This window comes from Eufriesea mexicana, unplaced genomic scaffold (assembly GCF_001483705.2).
Source record: "Eufriesea mexicana isolate 0111107269 unplaced genomic scaffold, ASM148370v2 scaffold474474821, whole genome shotgun sequence".
Taxonomy (NCBI): Eukaryota; Metazoa; Arthropoda; class Insecta; order Hymenoptera; family Apidae; genus Eufriesea; species Eufriesea mexicana.
In genome coordinates, this window is record NW_016907964.1 from 358377 (window position 1) to 368628 (window position 10252).

Sequence of the window (10252 nt, forward strand, 5' to 3'; positions counted from 1 at the left end):
TTATGTTTTCTCATTAATTGACGTTTGACAAATTATACTATAGCAATTTAGTAAGTAAAACAAATTATATTTTTGATAATAACTAATATTTTTTAAAGTACACAATTTTTGCCTTTTATATTACTTTTTTTTTATACACAATTTATACAATTTTTTTTTCTTTTTTAATTTTTATTTTAATGGTATATTTAAATCGTATAAATAAATATTTAATTATGCAATATTTTTTAATAGTCATTTAAGGAGAGATATTTTATCCTTGTATTAAATTCTCGATTAAAAGTAAAAATTAAAGTATTAGAAGTAAAACCTCGTTTTATATTTTTCATTTAAAATGATTGGTTGATAACCTAGAATCTATCTGGGATTGGTTGGTTTTATAAATGACAGTTAGTTATGAGTTTTTTGTATATTTTGTATTATTCGTAAGAAATTTATACTTTGTACTATAAATTATTGATTTTATAAATATAATATTTGTAATGTAAACGCTTCTTAAGTTACAGTTCGATTGTTTACTCCCTTGAAAATTAAGTTTAATCTTGATCAAATTTACGTATAATGCTATATATGTTCGTTATTTTCTTGGTAATTTATATTTCGTAAAAAATTTATAGTATTTTACTCTAGCTTTCTCTATAACAGAATAATTAGTAAAAAAGTTTCAAAATTCAATGTTTTTAGTACTTAGAAAGTTTATTTCTCAAAACGTAGAAATTTTAACTATCTGTATTAAAAATTACAATATAGATATTTAAACAAAGTACGCATTCTAAAAAAAATTACGAGGAAAATTCTTTCCCATATAAAAAGCAAGATTTTGTATACGGAACTACAAAGATTACGTTAAAATTACGCAATTTTGACGTATATCTTGACACTATTGAATGTGACATATAACCAATAAGTGACTATATGACTTAAAACAATCTAAAAAAAGAAACGAAGTTATATACAATGGATGAAAACGAACAAACGTCGCAAACATTACACGTGGCTGAAGAAAATACTAATATATTAAATGAAACTATTTTCCATGCTGTATATATACCTGGAGAAAACATTGATTCTTCAATACAAAGAAATAGTACAGGTAAACACATAAAATTAACAATTATTCTTTTATTGTTTTTAATTTTCAAATTATTATTTTAATAAAATAACTAATTTATATTTAAATGTTACAGAATATATTCGAGTTTATCAAGACAAGACAGAAGCTTTAAAAGTAATTAAAGAATTTAGAACTGGTCGTCTAAAATCATTTAAAAAGCGATTAGAAGCTGAAGAATATGCTAAGACTGGTTTTGAAGAAGCTAATTATATAAATAATATGTCAATAAATACAACAGTACCTGCAGTAGAAGAAAAATCAAATAATTTTAAAGTTCTACGATCTCAAGAGCTTGTATGTTTTAGAAAATTAATTAAAGATGGAGATTTATATACAGTAAAAACTACAGTATTGGGAAATCCTCGATATTTAATTGGTAGTGGAGATACACCTACAATTTTGCAAGTAAGCTATAATTTATAAACATGTTTAAACAATTAAATCGTTTAATATATGCATTATGTAAAAAATTTTGTTCCATTAACTTATTATAGGAAGGATGCCGTTATAATGCATTACATATTGCAGTTAGAGCAGACAGACCAGATATGTGTGAGTTAATATTAAACACTGTTGGAAACACAGACTTTATAAAACTGCTTTATGGTGATGAATGTAAAAGTTATGTGGATCGGGCACAGATCATGTTAGATTTGTATTTAAATACACCTGATAAAGGATTGAATGAGACTCCATTACACTTTGCAGTTAAATTTGGTTTAAAAGATGTAGTTCGAGTTCTTGTTTCATATCCATGTTGTATAAAAACATTACCAAATAAGTATAAACAACTACCAATAGATGTACGTAATAAAGTATTCAAAATTTTTTATGAAGAATACTAATATATACTTTCTTAATTACTTACAAATAAATGTAAATTAATTACTTTTTATTTTTTTAATTATTTTTTTATAACTGTAAATAATATCTTACTGTTTTGTGGAAAACATTATTTTAATAATGCGTTTGATGATTTTACAGATAATTTGTAGTAGGTCAAGTCAGAAAGATGAAGAATTAAAAAAAGAAATACATTTACTGTTAGAAGATCAGTATTATGTACCTGTGTTAAGATCAGATGATAAGTCATTACAACCTGTGATTGGGGAACCCTTTTCTCCTACTAGTCCTTTGGTATGTAGGATATTTCAATTTACATTTTATGGTATTTTATGACTAATATTTTTGTAGAGTTTAAATACAGATCCAATAAGTCCACGTTTGGAAATACGTGCATTTGCTGGTCCAATGACGAAATCTCGTGCATTAGAATTTAGAAAAAAGTGGAAAACGCCTCCACGTCTACGTATGACACCAATTAAAAATGCAACTGAAAGTGAATTTACAGATAGTTCTAGTGATAATTTAGCTTTAAGATTACAAGATGTAGAAAAAGGACTGGAACGAATTGGAAGGTATATTTTACTATGAATTTCAACATAAAACGTATTTTAATCATTTAGAGAAAGAAAATTGAAACAGTGTGTAATTTTTAGAAATTTGGCAGAAGAATGGCAGGTATCATGGAAAGAATATTGGCCATTTTTAAACGATTTTGCAGATTTTCATACTACAGAAGGTTTAACAAAACTTGAAAAGTATTTAGAGTCTAAATTTCAGGAACAATTTGTTCATTATAATCAGGTATAAACATTATTTCTTAATTTTTAACATTTGTTTAATAACTATTAGATAATTTTTTCACAGACATCAAATGATAACATGATTAATTTAAATGAACATTCAAAAACCAAATTGTTGGTCGATTCAATAGATTATTTATGTTCTAAATTACAATCATGGTCATTGCTTACACCAAATAATCAAGATGAAAATAATGTAGGTAAGTGTTGAATATTTTATAATGTAAGTGTATATAGATGCACAGCGCACGCATGCGCACACACGTGTGTGTATGTATATGTGTATGCTTATATTTATAGTAGGAAATATCTGTAAAATATGTTGTTTTCTTCTTTGTTAGATGAACTAGAATTTTTTACACCACCATCATCACCAAAATTAGCAGTAGATAGTTCTGATGATGAAATGCAAAATGCAGAAGAAGGTCTTGTAATATTTCTAGAAGGGTAAGATATTACATAAAAATAAATTTTGTTTTTAGTAAAATAATTATTTTTATGTAAATATAGTACAATTATTATACATACACAATTCTTCATTTATTATTTTATATTTTATAGGTTTGTACCAACACAATTAGATTATGCTGTTTATAATGCAGTATCAACATCACTTAATCCCATTACATATCCAAACATTTATCGCTGGCAACATGACATGCAACTTGCTATGAAACGTGATTTACATAGGTATCGATTTTTATATACTCAATAATTATAACAAATGATGATTATTGTTATCTTCCTTCTACAATAATACAATATAAATTATTTTTACTATCCTAATTATATATTGATTATTAATTATTAATACATTTTAATCTGTTATTTTCAGAACAAATAATACAAGACCAATTAGAAGAAAATTGATTATGAATTTTTAGATATGTGAAGTATAAAAGAGTTAAACAATGTATGAAATTAAAACTATAAAATTTTTTTTATCTTACGCACAATAGGAATAATTTGTTAAGTAACATTAATTTACTTTAAAACTTAATTATACTAAAAACAGTATATTTTCATAAAATTTTATATGTAATTAAAATAATTCATGAAAATTTTGTATATTGTTCTATAAATTATCGTTTATATTTAAATTCATACATGCAAGGGTTTAGTTATTATGTTTATTGTTATATTTAATGCTATTAATAATTATTTTACATATTTTATTTTTTGAATTTAATATTTATGCGTACATTTACTATCAATAATCTTTATTCACAATAACATTACATTTTCACTTAACAGATCAAGTATGATCTTTTTTTTAAATGATATTATTGTAACTTGCATATACTTTTCTTTCATTTGATAGTATATTTATATATATATGTGTGTGTGTATATATATATATATATATATATATCTATACTCCATACCAAGTTATTAATTTAATCAAAGACTGCCTGGAGCCGGTGGAGTTTGTTTTAATTGCAAAATAATTGAACGCATTCGGGAAACATCTTTTGAAGTTCGGGAAGATTTGGGATTAAAATCGCAAAGTTTTGCAATTCGTTCCCATTCAGTACCTGGCTCCACTTCATCAGCTTCTGCTACAAATTGTTTTTCTGCATTCCTAGAGACAAATATATTATGTTACATAAGCTACAACGTATAAAAAACATAAATGCAACAATACTCGTAAATTAAATGCATCAATGATATTGCAGTGTACATATTGAATAATTTTGTTTCCATTTTTTTACATATAACATATGCAGCGACGCAACATTCAAAAATTTTTTAAACATACATAATACATAAATAGAAAGAAAAAACACTCATATTTTTATACGTGTTTGTACATAAATAAGTTCGAAAATAAGTGATAGTTATAATACCAAAATGTAATTATATTACATCAAATGTCATACACACAATATAAAAATTAATAATTCTAATAATAACTTATATTATATTTATACGCTTAAAATATTTTAATTGATAATTAACATGTAATTGATGTAGTTTCAACATTTAAATTAAAAATATAATGGGATAGAAATAATAAAGTATAATATTCTTAATATGTACTTTTACAACTGTTTTCAATATAATTGAAGTCAGTAAATGCATGGCTTGTATACAATACAATTAGAAACACCGAAGTCTCAAGTATAATTGCATCAAGCACAAGATATACGAATTGTTACAAAAAAGCGGCTAACATATACGAAAATATATGATATTTCTGATACCATTCTACAAGTTGCCTCATAAATTGAACAAGCAAGCTATATTATACAGCAATGCAATGCAATTATACATGCAAAAATATATAGTGTAACTTACTTGGCTGATTCCCTAAGAAGCAGAATGAAAATAATATAATTGTATGTAGTATATATTTGAAATAAAGTATTTATAATGTTATATAGAATAAAACTTTTAATTGCATCTACAAGTATGCAATTAAAAGTTACAGTTATAGAAAATATATCGAAAACATCATGTAAATTAAAACTGACCAGAATGATAATTTTAAATATTACCTGTTTGTAGTTTTTGTTTTACTAATTGCTTCTGCATGATGTTTATACCATTCTTCTAATTCATTCCTTGCAGCTTCTCTCCACTCTTCTTTTTTCTTTTCTTCTTCTGCATCTAAATAAATTACATATAATAATAATGTAATACTAGTAATTTAAGATTGTGAAATAAATTTACTATTGCACTGATATTTATACAAATTAAAGTGTTATAAAATACCTTTTTCCTCTAGTCTAGCTTTTTGTTCTTCTCTCCATTTTCGTATTTTCTCAGGTTCTTCTTTCACAGGTGCAGGTTTAGATGCAGCTTCTGGAGATAATTTTTTTTGTTTTAAATATATATTCAATATTTCATAACGAATTATTAATAAAAAAATATTATTAAAAAAGGATTACAATAAAATTTACCTATTACTGGAGGTACTTGTATTTCAGGAGCTTGTCCAATAGCATCTATTATTTCAAAACTACCTTCGGCATCACCACCTGGACCAACTTAAATTTTCAAAATTTTCAAAATTTTTAGACTATTATTTACTAAAGTTTAATTATATTTTAATTAGAAATTCTTCAAATAAAAATATATGTTGTTATTATTTCATAAACTAATGTAATTAATGGAACTAAAAAAATTAACGAATAATACAAGAAGCTATAAAATAATGTTTTGCTTATTACAAATTTGAATTTTATGAATATTATAAATTTATGTAAATGTTAAATAATTTAATTGTTTTAACTTTTACATAATCATTAATTACCATCTGTATTAGGTGCTATTGCAGGAGTAGATATAGAAACTGGTGGAATTTCATTCTCAAGCCCTGCTAATTGGTCTTGTTCCCTTGCTACAAATTCTGCTACTGGATCTACTTCTTGATCATTGACAAAGTTGTCACCAAATGCATCCATTTTGTCTAATAAGTATATTAAATACTGACAAACTTTAAAATAAATTAGTACTTCTAAATATAAAAAATTGTATGTATATAATGTGAAATATATAATAAACAAAAACAAATTACACAGTTTTTTAGATTCTGAAAAAAATTATAGTTTATACCTTCATTTTATAACTTTTGATAAATTACTTTTTAAAAAAGACAAATATATTACAATAACACAATTTTCTTTAAGTTTAAACTATAATGTTAGTATTGTGCAAGCATTTACTTATATTTTATCTCAATATAATATTTCATCATGCATTTTATAGGTTAAATTAAAATGCTATGAATTTGTTTGTCATTCAAGTAATGTAAATGGAAACAATCTAAAACCAGATATTTATTTATTCAAGGTACTATTAAATTGTATAAGATATCAAAAATATTGAAAAGAGTAATGTATGAAATAAAATAAGAACGTTTATTTAATAGTAATAAATATAAAAAATGTTGAATCAAGTATTGTACCTCAATAATGTTATGGAATGTGAAACTTTTATCTTGGGAAACACCCACAACTGTCGTTTCGTTAGATTTCTATTAAATATCAACTACAAATTGTCAACGTCAATACTAGTTTAGAGCACAACGCACACATGCGCACAATTAAACGTAATGGTTAAGCAAGAGAAATCAGTACTACCAACATTCCATGAACACCGTAAAGAATACATTTAAGAATGTTGAATATATTTTTATATGACAAAAATATATATTGTAATACTTAAAATGAATAACATAATTTATTGTTTCATTAATAATTTTTTTTTATAACATATGACAGTAACGATATTTTATTGAAATTTATATTTTAATATTTGTCTTTTAAAATTGTTTTTATTTGCTTTTAAAAGTATTTCAAAATCAAATATTACTATTTTACTACTCCGTTCATTACTTAATTTGCTTCCAAAATATATAAAGTCACTTATTTCATTAATTTGTAATAATTGAAATTCGATATTACAATCATAATAAGATAACATTAAAAACAAAATTGTATGTATATATATTTTTTAATATGAACATTATAGACATGAATTGTGTATCAAACACTTGAGTATTTTTATTGTAATATGTCTTGCTCAGAGATCATGCATAAAATACTATGTACTTCTTCCTAAAATATTTTAACAATTTATAAAAAAGTTCTATTGAACAATGTATGGAAAGTTGCACAGAGATATTTATATATGGAGCATGATATATAAGCTTTAAACCAAAAATTTATTTGGATAGTTATAAATAGAAATGTTTTTTAAATAGCATGATCTATGAAATGTATGTACAATATATTTCTCACAAATAGATGTAATGATTAAAAAATCACTTTTGGTTAAACCATAATTTATAAAAGTTAGCAATTTTATATATGCAGAAGATCGTAAATAAATAACTATGCAAAAGTCATAAAAATAGACGAATGTTGTAATCATTTTTACACATTGAAGTGTTTCCATCACAATGATGTATATTTTTAGTACAATGTCAATAATAAATACAATTATTATTCTTACACTTCCTATTATTTTGTGACAGATCACTGGCAACAAAATTTAGGCATCATGTATGTAGAGCAAGTGTTCTGTTAACAATCGTCTAAAAAATGCATATAAAAATACAATTCCTAAATAACATAATTTAGAGCTTCATTCGTTAATATAATGACGGAGCTCTAAAAACAGTTATTAAAATTTACCTACAACCTATAATAAGTATAGGTGGTGGTGAAATATGAAAGATAAAGTCAATATGTTTGCCTAGGCTAAACATAGTGATCAAACATGCTAATAGAAGTAACTCGTACATTTCATTTGTGAAACAATAGCTCAGTCTTGCCCTAATCCCCTCCTTATCTTTCAAAACATGGGATTTATAATGGGAGGTTCGTTATCTCCAAATATGTATAAATTTTTAGATTCTTCTATTTCTGCACAATGCCTGTTAAATACTAAGCGTTTTCTTCTTCATCTTCAGAGGTCAGTGTTACATAATCAATACGTCGTGGTAATAATAATGCTACATGTCCATATCTAAATAAGAATATATTTGATACTCAATTCAAATTATGAAAAAAAGTGAATTAGTTTGAGCATTAAATATCTAAACTTACTTGCTGCTTTTGTATCTTTCTTGTATGGCTTGTTGTTGAATATTTAATGCATTACAGAAGGTCTTATTTAAACACATAATGCATTCTTTAAGATCTTTTAAGCTATATCCAGTTGATAATTCTAATTCATGTGGCCACATCTCTTCTAATAATGTATGTCGTGCAAGTGCTATTGCAGATGCAGCTAAATGACTAGGTAAAAACTGTAAATATGGATCCCCTTCAAGCAGTGATAATTCACAGAGATACTGTAAAATTGTGTGTAATAAAGTGTATAATAAAGATATATTAATATAATATAATATATGATATAATAAAGAAATATTATACACTTACCATTGCTAAAAATTTAATTTTTTCAGAAAGATTATTACTAATACAATATTCCATAAGAAAAGTAAGTGGTGTGGGTACAGTTAGATCAAAAGACAAAACCCTCAATATTAAATGCTCCATACGTAGTACCTGCTTTTTTGTATATGTATCATCTGTGATATATACAAATTCGCCTACATCAGGTGGATAGATCTCTTCATATTTCCTAAAATATTAATCATTTAGAATTAAAGATTTTAGTTTGATTACTTATGAACTAAGTTACTTATTAACATTACTTATTAACTAAGTAAATATAGTTAATTAAATAAACAAATGTATGATATATAAAAGAAACTTACGCAGCAATAAACATAGCTGCTGTTCCTACAAGTTGTAGTTTTTCTCTTACAACACTCATATATGATAAAAAGCGGTCTATATATGAAACAGCTAAATAGAGTGTCTCAGTCTGTAACCGATATTCTTCAGCAACTTCCACAAGCCAGTCCACTAATATTGATCTCATTGAATATGTTATATCAGGTTGTTTCTTCATATACCCTGGTTTTGGTCTATGGTGTTTCTAAAATAAAATATTTTATTAAATCAATGTCTGAATATTAATTATTTTATATTTGAAATACAAATTGAAATACAGAAAAATATCACATACCTCTGCAGCTCGTAGATAATTATATACATCAGCTCTATATTCATCTACATCAAAAAAGTTCATTCTCAATTCTTTTATAGATTCCCTTCGTTTCTGAAGATTTTTCTTTGATGAAGATGAATGAAATGTTGGTTTTTCTAAAGACATTGGACTGCCTTGTGAAAAAATTATTTCAATTTCTTTCTTTTGATTTATATCTTGCATAGTATTACAAAATGTTGGTAAATTTGAGACATTTATAGGATTCACTTGTAACCTTGGTTTCTCTCTTTCTGATTTAACATCTTCCTTTTCTTTAATTTCTTTTTTATCTTTTGTATCTCTAAGTGCAACAGAAGTTTCCTCTTCTAACTTATCTTCATAGATTTTAAATATAACCTCTTCCTTTTTTCCTTCATAAATTTTGAAAGGTTCAAACTGTGTGGGTATAACTGTTTTTGTTTTTGGATACTTTTCATCTTTGTAGATTTCCTATAAAAAGTAAAACAAACAATTACTACATTATTAACATTAATAATGAATAATTTAAATTTTGCATGATCAAAAAGAAGTTGTACAATTTTAAAAACTATTTTCAGCAGTCATTCACAGTATATAATAAAGGTAAGAAGTTGTCTAATTCTTCAATCTAAAAAAACGCGGGAGGAAAGATACAAAATATATACATACTGATTTCGTATTACGATTACAATTATTGTGAAGAACGCCTAAAACTGCACGTTTTGTTAGTTGCAATGTTTGATTTTGAATGGGCACGGTAATATTTTCTTTGCCGCGACGAACATCGTTGATACGATTTTCTTGATCCTCGTGTACTCGAATCGTGGCCATTATTTAGTTTTAAATTTTCAGTCAGTGTACTATATATCTATCAATTCTTCTTTTTTTCTATATTATTATTTCTCTTAAACACTATGCATGCCCTGTTCTTGTTCCAATGAATTGT

The 10252-nt window shown here is 25.1% G+C and overlaps 3 protein-coding genes across 6 annotated transcripts; 1 reads left to right on the forward strand and 2 right to left on the reverse strand.

Moving 5' to 3' along the window:
• The first annotated feature begins 822 nt into the window (after positions 1-822).
• On the forward strand, positions 823-3705 carry Ankle2 (ankyrin repeat and LEM domain-containing protein 2). Its single transcript, XM_017901557.1, has 10 exons — positions 823-1093; positions 1188-1519; positions 1609-1917; positions 2099-2251; positions 2309-2532; positions 2614-2761; positions 2825-2960; positions 3102-3207; positions 3322-3450; positions 3596-3705. Exons 1-10 carry the CDS (start codon positions 958-960, stop codon positions 3642-3644), a joined length of 1722 nt encoding a protein of 573 aa, XP_017757046.1. The 5' UTR covers positions 823-957; the 3' UTR covers positions 3645-3705.
• Positions 3706-3963: 258 nt separating this feature from the next.
• Clc (clathrin light chain) lies at positions 3964-6808 on the reverse strand. Of its 4 annotated transcripts, none has more exons than XM_017901440.1 (7): positions 6671-6808; positions 6017-6172; positions 5664-5750; positions 5476-5565; positions 5259-5370; positions 5059-5070; positions 3964-4342 (listed from the first exon to the last, which is right to left on the reverse strand). In XM_017901440.1, exons 2-7 carry the CDS (start codon positions 6165-6167, stop codon positions 4162-4164), a joined length of 633 nt encoding a protein of 210 aa, XP_017756929.1. In that variant the 5' UTR covers positions 6168-6172; positions 6671-6808; the 3' UTR covers positions 3964-4161. The 4 variants fall into 4 exon arrangements, with proteins under 4 accessions (XP_017756929.1, XP_017756950.1, XP_017756940.1 ...); XM_017901461.1 differs by having other exon boundaries at positions 6017-6191; XM_017901451.1 differs by having other exon boundaries at positions 6017-6199.
• A 1013-nt stretch (positions 6809-7821) lies between these two features.
• Positions 7822-10137, reverse strand: CycA (cyclin A). Its single transcript, XM_017901544.1, has 6 exons — positions 9976-10137; positions 9307-9777; positions 8993-9216; positions 8652-8856; positions 8316-8563; positions 7822-8235 (listed from the first exon to the last, which is right to left on the reverse strand). The coding sequence occupies exons 1-6, from the start codon at positions 10135-10137 to the stop codon at positions 8154-8156; spliced, it is 1392 nt and encodes a 463-aa protein (XP_017757033.1). The 3' UTR covers positions 7822-8153.
• Between the last annotated feature and the right edge of the window lie 115 nt (positions 10138-10252).